The sequence below is a fragment of the Bubalus kerabau genome, chromosome 1 (genome assembly GCF_029407905.1).
Source record: "Bubalus kerabau isolate K-KA32 ecotype Philippines breed swamp buffalo chromosome 1, PCC_UOA_SB_1v2, whole genome shotgun sequence".
Classification (NCBI taxonomy): Eukaryota; Metazoa; Chordata; class Mammalia; order Artiodactyla; family Bovidae; genus Bubalus; species Bubalus kerabau.
The window spans coordinates 183,468,222-183,486,812 of record NC_073624.1 but is presented as its reverse complement, the minus strand read 5'-3'; the positions used below and the strand labels follow the sequence as shown (position 1 = coordinate 183,486,812).

Genomic DNA, 18,591 nt, shown 5'->3' with positions numbered 1-18,591 from the left:
CAGACAGGGCTTGAACACCGAGAGGCGGGCCGAGCCTTACCCAATGGACTGAAGGAGTCAAGGGGAGGCGGGGCTCCTCTTGGCCAATCGGCGGTCGCGTCCTCGTTGCCGCTCTATGCCGCTCCGCCCCGGCTCGCTGGTCCCAGAAGGCGCCGGGTTTCCCAAGATGGCGGCCGACGTGTCCGTTACTCACCGGCCGCCGCTGAGCCCAGAGGCTGGGGCCGAGGTTGAGGCTGGTGATGCCGCGGAGCGCCGGGCGCCTGAAGAAGAACTGCCGCCACTAGATCCAGAGGAGATCCGGAAACGTCTGGAACACACCGAGCGCCAGTTCCGTAACCGCCGCAAGATACTGATCCGGGGCCTCCCGGGGGACGTGACCAACCAGGTATGGGGGGGGGGGGGCCGTGTGGGAGCGTGGCGGGAAATACCACCGTGCGCGTGCGCGGGGGGAACCGGGCGACACCAACGGTGGCGTGCCCGGGGGGGGGTCGTCGGTGGTGAGTCCACGCGGGATCGGGAGAGACCAAGAGCGGGACGCAGGGGGTCGGAGATGGAGGGAGAAACCAACTTTGGACTGAGGGAGGACGTTGCTAGGGGCGACCAGAGGCTTGGAAGGAGCCAAGTGGTTGAAGGGGGCGGGGAATGGAAGGGGGCGGGCAGCTTTGGCCATGTTGGGGGGATAGTGAATGGACAGCCAGATTGGGACAGTGGAATCAGGGACGCCAGTTGCTTTCTGCTCTAGCATGGAGTGGTGGGATCTCATATCCATAAGCTTCATGGTTGACTAGAATGTGCCTTTCCATAGCAAGCGGTTTTGAATTCCTTTTAGGGGTAGATCGGAAGTTAAGGCAGCCCCAGGGTCTTTTTTCCTCAAAAGCCTCAGGATTAATTTGGAAAAATGGAGTCATCTCCTGTCCCCATGCTACAGGCCTGCAGAGAAGGAGGGGGCATTGTTCCATGTAGCCCTCCTTGGCTGATCCTTAGTAATCCATGGGTGCCCTTCTCTTGGCGCCAAATGGGGCAGGACTTCCCAGTGCTCTTTGGACCCGGGAAGATTGAACCTAGTCTGCCCTACCCTTCAGCAATGGAATGGGTTCTTTGTCCCTGCTGTGGAGAATCCCTGCTCCCTGGCCCCTCCAGCACACCTGCCACTGGCTCTCTCTGCCCATGGGTGGTGGGACCCTAGGAGTGTTGGGAGGGGTGTGATTTTGGGGCAGATCTGAGACAGGTGTTTCTAGAGTCAGTCAACCTCCTACTGCCCACCATCTCCCAGCCGGAAGCGTTTCTTATCTCCTGCAGGGTGCACAGTGTGTCTGGCACTAAAAGGCCCCAGGGCCTCGCCTCCGCAGCTGGCTTGCAAGAAGCTGTCAGTAGGAGGGAATGGGGAGGCACGTGAAGTCACACAATGTGGGCTTATTAAGTACACAGGGTCCCAGTCAGGTACCCAGGGGTGGCATTCCCACTGCTGTGCCCTGACCAGCTGCTTGACCTTTGACAATTTCCTTCACCTCTCTGAGCCTCAGTTTCCTCATCTACAAAATGGACTTGTTAATACTCGATTTGCAGGGTTGTTGAGTCAGTTATGCAAACTGAGGTTCAGATGGGTTAAACAACTTCCCTGTGGGCAGAACTGGGTCTTGAACTCAGACCGACCTGACTCTCTAATAAGAGCGTGTTGTGTTGGTTAAAAGCATGGGTTCTATAGTTGAGCTCTGCCTCCCAGCCCTGCCAGGTATGGCTGCAATGGCCTTGGGCAAGCAACTGCTCTGAAACTCCGTTTTCTCACTTGTAAAATGGGGCTGGTGATTAACCTGCCTTCATAGCTGGTCCTCGTGAACGTGCCACTGGGTTGCTCTCTTTGTTTCTCCATGATTCTCTGTCCTTTGGCTTGTCTCCACAGGAGGTGCACGACCTGCTCAGCGACTATGAGCTCAAGTACTGCTTTGTGGACAAGTACAAAGGGACAGGTTTGTGGGACCCTGGGGTGGGGTGGGGTGGGCTAGTGGCAGGTGATGACAGTCCCTGAAGCTGGAGAGTCCTGGCCCAGTGTCTCCTGAACTTCAGGCCCAACATTCAGCAGAGAGAGGGGGGCCGTGAACCAGATGGGAGCCAAGGGATTGGAAGGGCACCAGTTATTCTGGAGGACTTGAAGAAGATCAGACAGGCCTGGTGGACTGGCCAGCAGAGGGAATGTTTGGGATGGGGTCCCCAGTATCCAGGTGTCTTCTGGGTAGCCTGGAAGAGAAACAGCAAGGATGCCCCACGATGGGCACCCAAGATGAGGGACAGATTGGAGCAATAGTCTGTCCTGCCCTGGGTCTAGGAGACATGCCTCCCGAAATGACGGCCTCCCTCTGGCCTCTCCGATTTCACTCACCTGCCTGCCTTCCCCTAGGCAGCCAGCTCTGATCTGATTGCAAATCTGATCAAACCTGGTCCTAACCCTGATCATGCTTCTGTCTCCTCACAACCTGTCTGAGCTCCTCCTGATATTACCTTGCAAAGAGGTACCTCAGCCTTACCATCTCTTCAGGTGCGTAAGGTTCCAGGCTGTTCCCTCTGTTTTTAACGTCTCTTCCATTCAGGGCGGCTCCTCCGAGTGCCCAAGCACACCCTGTACCCCATCATAGCACTGACCACCCTAGGCTGGCGCTGCTGACCCACGCGCCTGCCTCCACACGGTCGTCATTTCTATGGGAACAGGGACTGGTCTTGGCCCCCTGCATGGAGGATGTCTGTATCCACCAGGCATCGTGCCAGGTGTTAAACCTGCCAGGGCCATTGCCTGAAGTCTGTAACATGGGCGAGAAGGAGCTGAGCATAGGTGACCCCTCGAGGCCTATCTGGTGGATTAGGGTTGTGGGTAAGATCTTGGACCTCGGAGGCTAAGAGTCCTGGGTTCTTATCCCGGTCTGTCCTCACTGTTTGGCCACAGGCAAGTGACTTACCCTCCCGAGCTTTGGTTTTCTTACCCGCAAATTGGACATGGCCTGTCGGAGTTGGCTGTGAAGCCAAAGGCATTAAAACATCTGAAAAATTGTGGGTGCCTGGGAGGCAGCCTGCTGGGGTTCAAGTCCAGGCTTCTCCACTTGAGCAGGGCACTGCCCTGTGCCCATTTCCTTGCTGGAAAGATAGTGGTTGTGAGGAGGAAGTTATTCCCATTTGACAAAGGAAGAAACAGACTTTAGAGCCACTCAGGGGCTGCGTTGAAACCCAGGCTCCAGGGACCACGTGGGTAACCACTACTACCCCACATGGCATATCTTATGGAATAACCCAAACAAACTTTTTGGCCAACATAGTAGTTCTTAGGATGGGGCCAGGCCCCCGGTGGGTGAGCATCACCATGGGTTGTAAGGAGCAAGCCTGGAGGAGCCAGGCGACACTGGCTATTGTTGCCTACGGCTGGCGACTGTTCCAATCTGCTGGTGCCCATGATGTCCTGGTGGTTCAGTATTCCTGAGGTCACGTGTGGTTTAGAGGGAGGTGGGTATGGGCGGACATGGGGTAGAGGCGCAGGCCCTCGGGGGGCCCCACTGACCCCATGCTCCCACCTGCCGCAGCCTTTGTGACGCTGCTGAATGGGGAGCAGGCGGAGGCCGCCATCAGCGCCTTCCACCAGAGCCGCCTGCGGGAGCGGGAGCTCTCGGTGCAGCTGCAGCCCACGGACGCCCTGCTCTGCGTGGCCAACCTGCCCCCCAGCCTCACACAGCAGCAGTTCGAGGAGCTGGTGCGGCCCTTCGGTAGCCTGGAGCGCTGCTTCCTAGTCTACAGTGAGCGCACTGGTCACTCCAAGGGCTACGGCTTCGCCGAGTACATGAAGAAAGACTCAGCCGCCCGCGCCAAGTCAGACCTGCTGGGCAAGCCCCTGGGCCCACGCACCCTCTACGTGCACTGGACAGATGCCGGGCAGCTGACACCTGCCCTGCTCCACTCCCGCTGCCTTTGTGTTGACCGCCTGCCGCCTGGCTTCAGTGATGTGGATGCCCTGCGCCGAGCGCTGTCAGCCGTCCACACCCCCACCTTCTGCCAGGTAAGCCCGGTGCAGGGACCTGGGGGAGCAGATGCGAAGCCCAGAGCACCTCGGAGGGGCCGTGTGAGTCACCTGCTCTCTCCAGTCTTCTGGGTTCCCTTTCAGTAAGGCAGCGGTGAGGCCACTTTGAATGGTGTTCTTGTTAGAAAGGCCATGTGGTACAGTGGGTGACAGCCCAGCTAGGAGCCAGATGGCTGGGGTTCAGATCCCTGCGCACCCTCTGGCGACTTGCTTAACCTCCCCCTGAAAAATGCAAACAAGGCTACTTTTGTAAAAAAAAAAAAAAAATGCTTTGAGACCCGCTCCTGCTGCGTTCACATCCACCCCTGTGCTCATGCCTCCAGACCCCAGGGCCAGCATCAAGGAGGCCACTGGAAGAGCCCACCGCAAGTCACACATGGCCAGATCCCAGCCCTGCCCTGTGGCCCCAGACAGGTCACTCACTCTCTGAGTCTTGGTTTCCTTCCTACCCTTGTAAGTAGAGATTCAGCCCTCATGCGGTGGTCTAGGAAAACAATCCCTGGTTCATTCCGGTCTCACTTGTCAGGCCCTTCTGTAAGGCTGCCTAGCCCTGTGACAGGTGCAGTGGGGCGAGAATAGGCCAGGCCCAGCTCTCAGAGAGCCCCCAGGTCCCCAAAGTGGACATTCCTTCAGCACACACTGGACACATCCCAGGACAGACAGCCAGGGTGGGCAGAGGCAGCCCAGGAAGCCCAGGCCACCCTGGAGGAGGCTGGGATATGGGCTCAGAGCCCAGGTCTGCTGCCGTGGGTGTTGGTGCCGGGGAACTGGTGTTAGTAGGAACCTCACTTCTTGCTTGCTGCTCCTTTTGCAGCCTGCCAGGCCCTGGATGGGACTCAGGACACAGGTGACATATACTTACAGTCAGCAGCCACTGACTGGAGATTGAAGGCGGCAAGGCCATGACCAATTACAGGTTCTCTCTCTGGGTGTGGCTGTCCCCATCTCAGAACGGATCTGGTCCTGCTTTATGACTGGGTTATTGTGAATGGTTGCTCACTCATTCCCCCGCTTATATATCTGCTGAATCCCTAGGCGGGAGGTGACCGCCTCTAAGGAGCCCAGTCACACCGGGCATCCTTGTTGAACAGAGCCTGGGCTTGGGAGTTAACCAGGTCAAAGTCTGAGCCTCCATCCCCCTATTTAGGAGCCACATGGCTTCGATTGCCCTTTGACCCCTTTCTATATTCATCGGATGAAATGGATGTGATTGTGAGAAGCAGCCCATCCAGGCCTTGGTGCAGGGCCTGGCCAGCAGCAAAGGTGAAGTGTTCACTAGAAGTGGGGTGAAGACCAGACTTGCCCTGCCTGGGCCAGTGGGCACCAGGCCCCCACCCACAGCCACCCTACCCAGTGGATCCAGCTGATGGTCTCATCTTACAGATGAGGAAACCAGGGGGCATGGATGGGCACTTGCAGTGACCTCCCCAAACTGGCCAGAAAGAGATGGACTGGGAGTCAAGATCAGGCAGCTGACCAGGGGCCCACGCTCTTAACTGGGCACCCCCCTCCCATAAGAGAGTTTGCTGCCCATGTCAGGGGGCATTTTATTTCCTACATGATCAAGAGGAGAGCATGAAGGAAAGCCCATAGCAGCCTAGTCTGGTTCACTCTGCCATTTATCAACAGGTCAATTTATGTATGTGTGTGTGTATATATATATATATATATGGATATATATATGGCTTCCCAGGTGGCTCAGTGGTAAAAAACCTGCCTGCCAAGCAAGAGATGCAAGTTCCATCCCTGCGTGGAGAAGATCCCCTGGAGAAGGAAGTGGCAACTCACTCCAGTATTCTTGTCTGGGAAATCCCATGGACAGAGGAGCCTGACGGGCTATAATCCAGAGGGTCGCAAAAGAGTCAGACACAATTTAGCAACTAAACAACAAACAAATATACATGTCATTTGTATTTATTCTTTAAAAAAAAATTTTTGCTGCACAGAACTATTGAGATCCTAGTTCACTGCTGACCAGGGATCAAACCCTTGCCCCCTATAGTGGAAGTTCAGAGCCCTGACTGCCAGGGAAGTCCCTACATATTTTTTTTTAATATAAATTTATTTATTTTAATGGGAGGCTAATTACTTTACAATGTTGTATTCATTTTGCCATACATCAACATGAATCTGTCACGGGTGTACATGTGTTCCCCATCCTGAACCTCCCTCCCACCTCCCTCCCCATGTCCCTACAGATCTTAATTGGTTCATTTTGTTGCAAAGTTGCTTAAAAAACTATGAGTGCTATGTAGTAGTGTTAGTTGCTCAGTCATGTCTGACTCTTTGCGACCCCATGGACTGTAGCCCGCTAGGCTCCTCTGTCCATGGAATTCTCCACGCAAGGATACTGGGGGGTAATCATCTCCAGGGGATCTTCCCAACTCAGGGATTGAACTGGAGTCTCCCGAATTGCAGGGAGTTACTTCACCTGCAAAGTGGGTGTGCCGAGACCACCTGTATCCGGGATGCAGTGAAACAGCACCTGTGGCCCCTGGCCCATGGGCGTGTGGGGCCCAGCCAGACGCTGTCCCAGGATCTGCCCACCCTGGAACAGCCCTGGACAAGGGTCTAGCAGCCACAACACCCTGAAAACCCAAGAGTCTTGTTGTCTGAGTCAAACTGACATGGGGTCATCTGTGGCCTTCCTCTTTGCATCTTGCTGCCGAGCTATTCTCAAGCTTGATTTCCAGGGTGCCCCAGAACCCCCTGGGGGTGACTGATACATAACATAGGGTATGTTTGGCTCCCTCTTCTTATCTCCAAAACAGCCTCAATCCTGGAACACAGGGACTTCTTTGGTGGTCCAATGGTTAAGATGCTGTGCCTACAATGCAAGGGGTGTGGGTTTGATCCCTGGTTAGGACTAAGATCCCATATGCTGTGCAAGGTAGCTAATAAAATTAAAAAAAAAAAAAAAGGCCTGGAACACATCCTCCCCCAGGATTGAGGGCTGAGGGCCTGAAGTACCAAATGACTGCTGTTAAGGCAGGTGAAGGGGCCTCTGGCTCACTCGTGATCACATCTCTATTTCTGCCACACACTGGCTGTGTGACCCCACCCTCCTGCCCAGCACTACCAACCTTAAGCCTGAGCTCAGTGACCACCTGCCTCACCGTCAGACTGTGTGCCCTTCCCAGCTGCACCTGTAGCACCCTCGGCCTGAGGTGTGCAGTCGGGCTGAACCCCAGAGCTGCCTGCTTCTCCCACCAGCCTGTCTTCTCCAGGCCCTGCAGTGTGTACTCTGGAAACCCAGGCAACGGCCCCAAGAGGCACTGGCACAAGGCCTGGTGGCTCTGACCAGTGGGAAGCCTGGCTCTGCCCTCCCACCAGCAGTGTGACCTTGAGCATGCTGACCTCTGTGAGCCTCAGTTGTCCCCTCTGAATAATGGGCAGGATACAGCCTCCCAGGGCTGTTGAGAAGGTTCGATGAGTTAACACAGGAACTGGGCACCGGGCAGCACAGGGCCCAGAGTCCATTCTCTCTCTGGGGGTTACTGTCATCAGAATCCTCATCTGGTCATGGCTGTCACTTCAGTTGATGGTGGTCACTGCCACCCTGGTGCTCACGACTGTCTCTCCCCTCCACAGCTGGCATATGGCCAGGACGGGCAGCTGAAGGGCTTCGCTGTGCTGGAGTACGAGACGGCAGAGATGGCAGAGGAGGCCCAGCAGCGGGCAGACGGCCTGGCCCTGGGAGGCAGCCATCTGCGCGTCTCCTTCTGCGCCCCCGGGCCCCCTGGCCGCAGCATGCTGGCTGCTCTCATTGCTGCCCAGGCCACGGTGATTGCGTGCTGCGGGGGGCGGGTGCCCCAGAGGAGGGGCATGGGGAAGCCAAGGAGTCAGGCAGGGCTCTGAACTGCCCCTCTGATCCTCTCTGCAGGCCCTCAATCGGGGCAAAGGGCTCCTGCCAGAGCCCAACATCCTGCAGCTGCTCAACAACCTGGGGCCCTCTGCTTCCCTCCAGCTGCTGCTCAACCCCCTGCTCCACAGTGGCGCGGGTGGCAAGCAGGGTAAGGCGAGGGAGGCCCAGCACTCAGAAGTGGGCACTTCCCTGGACTCTTGCTGTCTGAGCTCCGAGTGACATGAGCCCACAAAGAGGGTCTGGGATGACGCTCCCCAAGGGAGCTGGTGCCCTGAGTCCCTTGGAAGGGGGCAGGGTCATGGAGGAGGGAGTGTCCATCCCTGGGGGGTGAGGAGGGAACTCATCACCCAGGCTGTTTCTTGGGGTATGTCAGTTGTCCTCATGTTCTCAATGGGCCTGGTGCTGTGTTTCCTCGGGGGGTGGGGGTGGGGGGTTCCACCCTTGGACCACTTCATTTTCTGGGTCTCCCGCTAGGCCTCCTGGGCGCACCCCCGGCCATGCCGCTGCTCAACGGGCCTGCCCTGTCCACGGCGCTGCTGCAGCTTGCCCTTCAGACCCAGAGTCAGAAGGTAACCTCAGGCCTGTGGGACACAGGCTCCCTCACACACATCCCGCAGCCCCTCATGATTCCATTTCCAGCACTGCTGCTTCTGCCAATGGGTAGCTTACCATCCACCAGCTGTGGGCCCTCGGACTGTGTCCCTGGGGGCCTGGTTCGCAGGTGCTCAGGAAGTGACTTAGTGAAAGCCAAGGCCCCACAGGGGAATAGAAGGGCCTCTCGTCCCCACCCCCTCAACACGCACACGGAAAAACTGACATACCACACACAGGCGGTGCTAGTGGTAAAGAACCCGCCTGCCAATGCAAGAGACTTAAGGTAGGGAAGAGCCCCTGGAGGAGGGCACAGCAACCCACTCCAGTGTTCTTGCCTGGAGAATCACATGGACAGAGGAGCCTGGCGGGCTACAGTCCTTAATGTCGCAGAGTCGGACAGGACTGAAGCGACAGCGCACACATACACAGAAACACGCACCACCCTGTCCAGTTTGATTCACTGGGGCTGAGTCAGTGGCTCGGGTGTGTCTGAGGGTAACTGACAGGTGAGGCTGTGGGCGTGGGCTGTTGTGTGAATAAGAATGACTGAATCTACGTGTGGCTGTCACACACTGCATCTCCAATCAGGGTGGTTGTGTGTGTTAGACGCTGTGCGTCTGTGATAACCAGCAAGGGAACTAGGTGCGAACCGGTGGACATCACTGTGAATTGCTGACAGTAACTGACTGTGGGTGACAGGCTTTGACCCGCTGAGCATGGCCCATCCCATGTTCCCGGGGTCTCCCCAGCACCTGGGCAGGCCCTGGCATGCAGGAGGCCCCTGGTCACTGTTGGCGGGTGGGTAATGGCCAGGGTGTCACAGACACTGGGAGATGCCTTATGTCTGCCTGTGATTGGCTGTGGGCTGGGCCTGTGGCCCCCCGTCTCATCTCCAGCTCATTATCCTCTGTCCCTAGAAACCTGGGATCTTGGGAGACTCTCCTCTGGGCACTCTCCAGCCTGGGGCCCAGCCAGCCAACCCCCTCCTCGGGGAGCTGTCTGCAGGTAATGCCAACTGCCTCCTCCCCATCTCTCTGGGCTTCATCCCACTTCCCCTTCCCTCTCCTCCCTGGGTGTGGTACCTTCCCAGCTGTGCAGCTCTGTGCAAGTGACCTAACCTGTCTGAGTCCCGACCTGTCAGTTGAGCACATGGTGCCCGCCTCCTTGGGGAGTCATGGATGTCCTGGGAGTTGATGGACTTCGAGAATGCTGCTCAGTGTCCGAAACTTAGTGGCCCTGGTTCAAGCAGAGGCTCCCAGGCCCCAGAAGAAGGGGTCCTGTGTGGTTGGGCTGCTGACCCCCTTCTTCCTTCTGTAGGAGGGGGCCTGCCCCCTGAGCTGCCACCCCGGCGAGGGAAGCCGCCACCCCTGCTGCCGCCACTGCTCGGCCCCTCTGGAGGTGACCGGGAACCCATGGGCCTGGGTCCTCCAGCACCCCAGCTTACTCCACCCCCCGCCCCCGTGGGGCTCCGAGGCACGGGCCTCAGAGGCCTCCAGAAAGACAGTGGGCCTCTGCCAACGCCCCCTGGGGTAAGGCCCCACTTGGTGCCCAGCCATCACCCCAGCCTCCCGCCCTGCAAGCTCCCCCCTGCCAGGGGCCCTCATGAATCTAGCCCTCCCACCACAGGTCTCTCTGCTTGGGGAGCCCCCCAAGGACTTCCGGATCCCCCTGAATCCCTACCTGAACCTACACAGCCTACTCCCAGCCAGCAACCTGGCGGGTAAGGAGGCCCGGGGCTGGGGAGGCGCTGGGAGAAGCCGCCGCCCAGCTGAGGGCCCCCTGCCTCACCCCCCAGCCCCCGGAGGCGGTGGTGGAGGTGGCGGCAGCAGCAAAGCCTTCCAGCTCAAGTCCCGCCTGCTCAGCCCCCTCTCCAGCGCCCGCCTACCCCCCGAACCAGGGCTGCCTGACAGCTATGGCTTCGAATACCCCTCAGTAAGTATACGTGGCCACCCTGGGGGCAGCCCTTCCAAAGGCCCTGTGTCCCGAGAGCACGTCCTTCTCCAGTCCGACATCTTTCTAATACTGACTCTGCTGGGCTGGGCTGAGTGCACGGGAGACAGGAGGGAGCATGCCAGACGTGGTCCCTGTGCTCAAGTCTCTTGTCTGTCTGTCTTTGCGCATCATCAAACCCTGCTTCCTGTCAGTCTTTCTCTCCCAAGAGGCCTGTGGCCACATGTCTGCTTCTCCTTAACAGACGAGGGCTCAGCCTCCTCTCTGTCTGTCCTTCTCACTGCCCCTCTCTGCAGGCCCCATCTCTGTCCCTGGAGAACTGCTCCTTCTATGGTTCTGACTTCTAGGCCAGACGTTGCAGACTGGCCACATGTGTTGTGTTTGGCCCACACTGGATTTTTTAAAAAATAACCGAGATAAATGCCAGTGACAAAATACTGAAACCACAAGAGTTTGCACCTGGGTGCCCTGCTTGCCTTAAAGACTCCAAGCTCCTGCCTCATACCTTCACAGCCCTCCGGGGTCCAGGTGCAGCCACCCTCTGGGACCAGGCACCGCTTCTGTGTCACTGGCCCACCCTGCTTGCTGGGTTTGCCCCAGGCACTGGAGTCAAGAGGCAGACTCCCAGTGACAGCTGTGCCGTGGAGCTGAATTTGGGTGAGCCTGGCTATAGACACCCCCACCCCCACACCCCACGTGCTTCTCCCACTCTCACTCAGGATGTGGGACCTCGGCGGCTCTTCTCCCACCCACGGGAGCCAACCCTTGGGCCTCACGGACCCAGCCGACACAGAGTAAGAGCCTCCCTGTCCATCCCACCTCCTGGGTGTATCAGTTAGCTCATGCTGCATAAGAAGCAGTCCCAGTACTTTGTGACTTAGAACAGGAAATATTTTATTATTCTCACTATCCTGTGGGGTGGGGGGCTGGGGGGGCAGTTCTTTGTAGTCACCAGGCAGTTCAGCTGGATCTTGGGAGTTCACAGTGGCTTCCTTCATGTATCTGGCAGTCAGTAGGCTGGGGATGCAGCCCCGGCTGCAGTGACTTCCCTGCTCCACTTGGACCTTATCCTGCAGCTGGCCAGCCCGTGCTCGTGCATGTGCTAGTGGTCCCGGGGTTCCCTGGCGGAGGAAGGGCGGGCTGGCCCCTCTGCTGGCATTGTCACACACTCTTCTAGGGGCCAGAGCGCAGGCTTGTTTGGGGGACCTCCCAAAGAGGGTGGCACAGCAGTGACCTGTCTGACTCAGGCGGCCCCCTTTCTGCAGATGTCCCCCCCACCCGGTGGCTTTGGCGAACGGGGTGTCGGAGGTGGCGGTGGGCCCCTCTCCCACCTCTATGCGGGCTCACCCACGTCCTGCTTCACCAGCGGCCTGCAGGCTGGCCTCAGGCAGAGCCACCTTAACAAGGTGAGGTGCTGCCCCCGCCGAGGACGTGGCCCTGAGGGCAACCAGGACACATGCGGTCCCGGGGACCTTCAGTGTCACGGCCAGGGGGGTGGCAGGGGTCAGTTTTGCTCAGGGCTGAGCTAAAACAGGCTGTCCTCCTCAAGCCTTATGTCTTGCATGTAGTACTGCCCTGGCTTCTGGGCCTCTTACTTCCTCCCCCAGCAGCCCAGGGTGTGGGTGATGTAGCCCCAACCCACGGATGAAGAAACTGAGGCCCAGAAGGATGACATAATCAGCCCCGAGTCTCAGAGCTCGTAACTGGCAGCGGCAGGATTTGAACATGAAACCCTCGCCTCTGCTCCAGGGGCTGCTTCCTCTCCCATCCCACATCTCCCATTTCTCCCAGGTGGTTGGCTCCTCCCCACTGGGCTCCGGAGAAGGGCTCCTGGGCCTCGGCCCTGGGCCCAACGGCCACAGCCACTTGCTGAAGGTACGGGCAGGGGGTGGGGACCATCAGGGCTGGGGAGTGGTGGCCCCTGGGTGGCCCCTGACCCACCAGCCCTTCCCCTCTGTCTCCAGACCCCACTGGGTGGACAGAAACGCAGCTTCGCCCACCTGCTGCCCTCACCTGAGCCCAGCCCAGAAGGCAGCTATGTGGGCCAGCACTCCCAGGGCCTTGGTGGCCACTACGCAGATTCCTACCTGAAGCGCAAGAGGATTTTCTAAAGGGCCAGTGCTGGAGATGCTCAAAGGCCTGCACCAAATCGCTTTGGGGTTTTCTGGTGTTTTGTTGTTAGTTTTCTTTTCCTTTGGGTAATAGAAAAATCTCTGAAAGACTTTGCTGACCAACCAGCAGGAGCCCAAGGAGTGCGGGGGGTATCTGGGAGCACTCTGCACCTCTGGCCTGCTCCCATCGTGGAAACCCTGCAGCCTTAAGAGGGAGGGGCACCAGCCTGCTCTCTCTCCCCTCCTCCCGCCACCGTGTCCCTCTGTGTCCGTCTCTCTGGGAGTCCCCTCCTGCCTCATCGCTCCTGTATCTTGGCCTTTCGAGTGCCTTGGAGGTTTCCCTGACCTCCCGTGAGGATCAGAGACTGTCCCCCCTTTTCTAACTTTGACAATTGACTTCGGTTTCCTTTTCTAATTTTTATTATTTTTAAACAATCCAGGACGTTCCCTCCCTGCCCCCCCAGCTCTGATTCCTTCAAGGTCCAGCATGTCTGGGCCTCCATTCCACACTTTCCGGTTTGAAATGGCTCAGCCCTTTTTTCTTTCTCCCACACTTGTTGCAGGCATGGCTGTCTCCTGCCCTGGCCTGCCCTCTCTGGCCTGTACCCCAGCTCCGGGTCCCCTGCTCCCTACCATAGTCCCCTTGCCTTCTGATGCCTTAAAAGCCAGGCCCCAGACCCCTCCGGCCAGAGCCTCTCAGATGCTGAGCTCCGGAAGCTTGACTCAGGACCAAATGGCTCTGGCCTGGGGATCGGGCCCCTTTACCCAAGGTCCCCGATCGTGGGGACAGTAGAAGGCCAAAGTTTTGGTCTTGGCAAACCAGTCCCACCAGCCCTCTCTGCCCAGGCCTAGGTGCGGGGTGGGCTTTCTCTGCCAGCTTAACCCAGTTCCCCTGCTGTCCTACTGTCTGTTGGGCATTGTGCATCTCACTGAGCCTCTGTCCTCTCCCCCATGTTGAAGATGAGCCTTGCATTGTCATCCCCAAGCCAGATCACCCAGAGCTGGCCTCCCTGTGGCCCAGTGCTGGAAAATAAGACAAGGTGCAGATAAACTCTGCCCCTTCCCACCAGCAGGACCTGTTAGCCTGAGGTGACCCTGGGCTGTGACCCTGGCCAGCTGGGCCACCAGCTCCCCTCCCCTGACTCGGCGTCCACATCCACTCCGGGGGGCTGTCTCCTCCCCAATCTCACACAAACCTTTGCTGAATTAAAGTTTGTAAGTAAATGGTTTTAAAGAAAGCAGACCCGGCTGGTTCTTGGGACAATGTGCCTGGGTGGGATGTCTGGGATAGCCCTGCAGGTCTTGACTCATCCGAGCCTGCGCACTGCGCCCCCAGTTTGGCAGCCTCCCCTGGACTTGCCTCCTTACCGTGCAGCGACGCCAAAAAAAAAAAAAAAAAAAAAAAGGCGCTTGTATTCGAGTATTTACAGGGCCGTCGCTTCTAAACGCACCAAGGCGCATGCTTAGTCCCTGGTCACGTGATGCCTGTCATGGCCTCCTCCGTGGCCTGGGGAGGTGTGAATGCTGGGTTCCTGCTGCGGGCTGCCAGGGGTGCCTGGTGGAGCCGACCTGGAGGCTTTTGGGGGTCCGGGGAGGCGGCGGCGCCAGCGATAGCCAGGAAATTCCGGGCGACAGGTACCTGGGGAGTCTCGGGCGGGCGTCGTTAACCCATCGTACGCCAGCTGTGCCCGGCACGGCAGCTCACCCAACCGTGTTTTCCAGGCTCGCGCCCGGCGGGGGAGGAAGAAGCCAGCGGCCCCGAGCGGCCCGGGGACGTGTGAGTGTGGGAGCCAAGTCCCCCGTTAATAATAAAACGGGGTTCCTCCGGTCCCCACGTTGCCGTACAGCCTTATCCCTGTGTCCCCCCTTCTGCATCACCCTATTTCCATGTCCCGTCAAACCCCAAACATGAGTTCCTAACCCTATATTCCACCTGGCCCCTGCTCCCATCATCCAGTTGAGGCATCTGCACTCTCATCTGTCCCCAGGGTGAACGTGGTGTTCGTGGACCGGTCAGGCCAACGGATTCCGGTGAGCGGCAGAGTCGGGGATAATGTTCTCCACCTGGCCCAGCGCCATGGTTTGGATCTGGAAGGTGGGAGACGGGGATAGGGAATTGGAGATATCTTTATTCATTCGTTTAAAAAAAACAAGTCAGATAGGATTCTCCACTACCTAATCTTGCACGGCTTCCCACCCAACATGGTTAACTTCAGACTCCTCAACAGGATCTCATCCCCTGCTCTCTTAATCTTTATTCATTCAGCAGTTATTTATTGAGCATTTAGTAGAGGTTCCTAAAACTCCTGCCCACCAGGAGCTTGTATTTTCTTCCTTTTTCCTCCCTCTCTTCTAGCCACACTGACTTGCTTGCTGTTCCTCAAATAGCCAAGTTCATGCCTGCCTCAGGGCCTTCGCATTTGGTGTTCCATCGAAAGTGCTTTCCCACCAGACCTTCTGGCTCCTCACCCTTCAGGTCTTGATGTAAATGTCATCTTCCTGACAGTCTTATCCCTCTCAGCCCAACCGCAGTCCCCATGACCCAATAGCTCTATTCATATCAGTGTGCAGTATTGTCTGCATCGCACTTCTCATTGTTTGGTTTCCTTCTTTGTCATTTCTCCTCAAAATGAGATCAGAAACCGTGTTTGCCTTGTTCACACTTATCTGTTGCCTGTCATGGTATTTAGATGAAACAGGTATTAAATCAGTATTTGTTAAAGGAAAGATAATAATAGCAGATGTTACTTTAAGCCCCTTACCACATTTTGACTGATTGAATCTATTTTATGACAACATTATGCAATAGGAGAGAATGTTATCCTGTTTTATAGGTGAGGAAACTGAGCCCCAGGTTGAGCAGACCTGGTCCAAGGTCAAGTAAGTGGCAAAACTAGATTCAAACCCAGCCTATCTTAGCCACTAATCTGTGCTACTCTTCTGTGAATATTGAACACATACTGTGTGCCAGGTAGCAATGTAAAAAAGCAGATAAGGCCCTTGTCATTTCACACCAGTTTAACCTAATAGGGACAATAATCCCATGCATAAACATATAATTATATCATGAGCAACTGGGAGAGTGGTCTTTTAAAAAGTGTATAGTGTTGGGTGTATGTATGTATACATGGCATGAGTACATGCTCAGTTGTGTTGGACTCTTTGCAACCCCATGGACTCCTCTATCCATGGAATTTTGCAGGCAAGAATACTGGAGTGGGTTGCCATTTCCTACTCCAGAGGATTTTCCTGACCCAGGGATCAAACCCACGTCTCTTGCGTCTCCTGCATTGGCAGGCGGATTCTTTACCACTGCACCACCTGAGAAGCCCCGGTGTATATAATAAGGAGCTGATTTAATCATTAGACAGCAGTTGGGGGAGAAGGGAGAATTGGGGGCAGTCCTGGCAGACCTACCTTAAGTTCTGTTCTGGAATCCATTGGCTGGCAGTTCATGACAAAGATTAGAACATGGGTTTTCAAGGCACGTGGCCTGTGTTCAGATTTTTCTGTTGCCAACTGTGTGATCCTGAGCAAGTTACTTATCATCTTTCAGCCTCCTCGTCTATAAAGTAGGATAATTTAGTTCCTATCTCACCGGGTTGCTGTGAGGATTAAGCAGATTTCATGTGTACGGTGTGTAATACCTGGCACGTGGTTGGTGTGCAGTGAGTAGTTGGAATGATTGTACTAGGTTATCTCTGTCTCATGTGGTGAGGATGTTAACAAGCTGGGAGAGAGGGCTGAGAAAGACACCTGGGGATGACTTGAGTTTCAAGGCCCAGACTGTTTCTTCTCCAGACAGGGAAGGTGGGCGACTTAGTCACTGCAGCCCACGGGGGAGGTCTGCTGGGTCAGAAAGCTGTCTTGTAGCTCCACCCTCATGGTCCGACCTGTCTGGAAGAGAAAGAATTCTGTCCTGTTTACTTAGAACAAGTATCTCTCGAGGCATCTACAACCTCCCAGGCTCAGTGCTGAATGCAGAGAGAAGAGGCAGGTTGACAGAGCACAGGGAAACCCAGAAATGATGGTGGTAACTTCAGATTATGATAAATGCTGTCCAGAAATTTTTAAAGGGATAACAAGAGCTGGGGGAAGGACAAGAAATAGGAGATGGGAACTTGGAGGACAACTGAGTAGTGCCCCAAGACAAAAAGGCCTAGCTATGGAAAGACTGGAGAGAAGAGCATTCCAGATCAAGAGTAGGCCAAGGGCAGAGGTCCTGTGGTAGGGGCTGAGCTTGGCATGGAGGAATTGAGCGAGGGGGCTGGGGTGGCTGAAGGGGCTGAGTGCAGTGAGGTGGGAGAATCTCAAGGGCTGAGGTGACGAGTTTGGATTTTATTCTAGCTATGAAAACCGTTTGGAAGAGGACATTATCCGGAAGCCCAGTGCTCAGTCAGAAGCTTGGGAATGTGTCCGGGGCAAGCAGGAAACCCTCGACTCTGTACCATTCACCCCTTTATTTCCTGATCCCTTCTCCTGCTGCAGCACTAGATGCTGAGTGAGTCGGTCCCTCCTTCAGGAGCATCAGGGCAGCCCAGCAAAGTGGCAGGGTCACAGCAAGCGTTCACAGGCTACAGGGAACCTGTCTGGCCTGTCTCCTCTCAGCTACACTGAAGTCCAGTCCATGCTCATTAATGGTGCCAGGTGCCCAGCCTGGTCATCAGCCTTCTGGAGAGTTTGGGGGAAACCCTGAAGTCCGTTTGTAAAACCTGTGTGCAGATCAGCAACAGTCAGCCAAGTCAGTGACAGGGTGGAGGATGCACAGAGTGGGCCTGCAGGCCTGGGAGGGAGAAATGAGAGTCACATGGTGAAAGAGAGATTCACCGGATTCCTTCGTGGTCCAGTTGTTTTCATTGCCATAGACCTGGGTTTGATCGCTGATCAGGAACTAAGATCCCACAAGCCTCAGGGTGTGGCTCCCCACCCCACCCCCCAAAAAATAAGAAACAAAGGGATTTTTTTTTTTTAAGCCCTTCTCTGAATGGTGCTTGCCCAAGCACGGTCCCTCACCAACGGTCCCTCACTTGCCACCCCCAGGGGCCTGCGAAGCTTCCTTGGCGTGCTCCACCTGCCACGTGTATGTGAGTGAAGACCACCTGGACCTTCTGCCGCCTCCTGATGAGAGGTGAGCAGGGTGGCCCCTCCCAGCCCTGAGCTGCAAGGCTTGGTTGCTGAGCCTTGGCATTCCAGGATCCGCCCAGGCCATAGCAGAGGGCAGCCCTGGCTTTTCTCTCCCCTCCAGCTGCTGGCGGGAGAGCTTCCCTTCTGGCCCCTACCCCTGGATCCATTAACAACTGCTGCTGCCCTTTACTCCAGGGAGGACGACATGCTGGATATGGCCCCTCTCCTCCAAGAGAACTCCCGGCTGGGCTGCCAGATCGTGCTGACGCCTGAGCTGGAAGGGGCCGAATTCACCCTGCCCAAGATCACCAGGAACTTCTATGTGGATGGCCACGTCCCCAAGCCCCACTGACACGGGCAGCTGGACGGTCCCAGACGCTGATGGCCCCAGGGCCAGGACTGGAAGAACATAGCCAAGATGCCAGCCCAGCCCAGCCCAGAGCGCGGACAGATCGGAGAGAGATGGCGGAAGCACCCAGAAAGTCAAAACCCTGGCTTCAGAGAGATCCCATGTCCCAGCTCTGGTGGGGCCCGGCCCCTAATGGGGCTGCCTCAACTAAGCTCATGAGAATGGGGGTGTGGATAGGGGTGGAATCTAATTGGAGCGATAATAAAACTGTCTCACAGATATCTGGCATCTTGAGCGTCCTTGGGGTTGGTGGGGGTGGGGTGCAGGCTCTGGGGTCTACAGCTGCATCTGCCAGACCTCCCCAGCTTTCCCCTACCACGGCGGTGATGGGCCAGCGGGAAACTGAGGCAGAGAGGTCCGAAGGCGAGGTTCCGCGAGCCAGAGGATCAGCATGGCAAGGCCCCGCCCCGCCGTCGCGGAGGGATTTGGAGGGCTCCAGGCCGCCCTTGGCCACAAGGGGTAATCACATAGTCTGAGCAGAGTC

At 56.7% G+C, this 18,591-nt stretch overlaps 2 protein-coding genes across 5 annotated transcripts; both read left to right on the top strand.

Annotated features, from left to right (window-relative positions):
* The first annotated feature begins 150 nt into the window (after positions 1–150).
* Positions 151–13,812, top strand: RAVER1 (ribonucleoprotein, PTB binding 1). Of its 3 annotated transcripts, XM_055544381.1 has the most exons (14): positions 151–385; positions 1,901–1,967; positions 3,564–4,033; positions 7,646–7,837; positions 7,938–8,067; positions 8,394–8,488; positions 9,431–9,518; positions 9,831–10,042; positions 10,140–10,233; positions 10,309–10,445; positions 11,183–11,257; positions 11,729–11,869; positions 12,255–12,338; positions 12,428–13,812. In XM_055544381.1, the coding sequence occupies exons 1-14, from the start codon at positions 167–169 to the stop codon at positions 12,572–12,574; spliced, it is 2,151 nt and encodes a 716-aa protein (XP_055400356.1). In that variant the 5' UTR covers positions 151–166; the 3' UTR covers positions 12,575–13,812. The 3 variants fall into 3 exon arrangements, with proteins under 3 accessions (XP_055400356.1, XP_055400349.1, XP_055400363.1); XM_055544374.1 differs by having other exon boundaries at positions 10,140–10,445; XM_055544388.1 differs by lacking the exon at positions 11,183–11,257 and having other exon boundaries at positions 10,140–10,445.
* A 207-nt stretch (positions 13,813–14,019) lies between these two features.
* FDX2 (ferredoxin 2) lies at positions 14,020–18,326 on the top strand. 2 transcript variants are annotated; one of them, XM_055544468.1, is made up of 6 exons: positions 14,020–14,209; positions 14,297–14,351; positions 14,563–14,605; positions 15,409–15,454; positions 17,615–17,702; positions 17,894–18,326. In XM_055544468.1, exons 1-6 carry the CDS (start codon positions 14,056–14,058, stop codon positions 18,048–18,050), a joined length of 543 nt encoding a protein of 180 aa, XP_055400443.1. In that variant the 5' UTR covers positions 14,020–14,055; the 3' UTR covers positions 18,051–18,326. The 2 variants fall into 2 exon arrangements, with proteins under 2 accessions (XP_055400443.1, XP_055400434.1); XM_055544459.1 differs by lacking the exon at positions 15,409–15,454 and having other exon boundaries at positions 14,024–14,209; positions 14,563–14,669.
* The last annotated feature ends 265 nt before the right edge of the window (positions 18,327–18,591 follow it).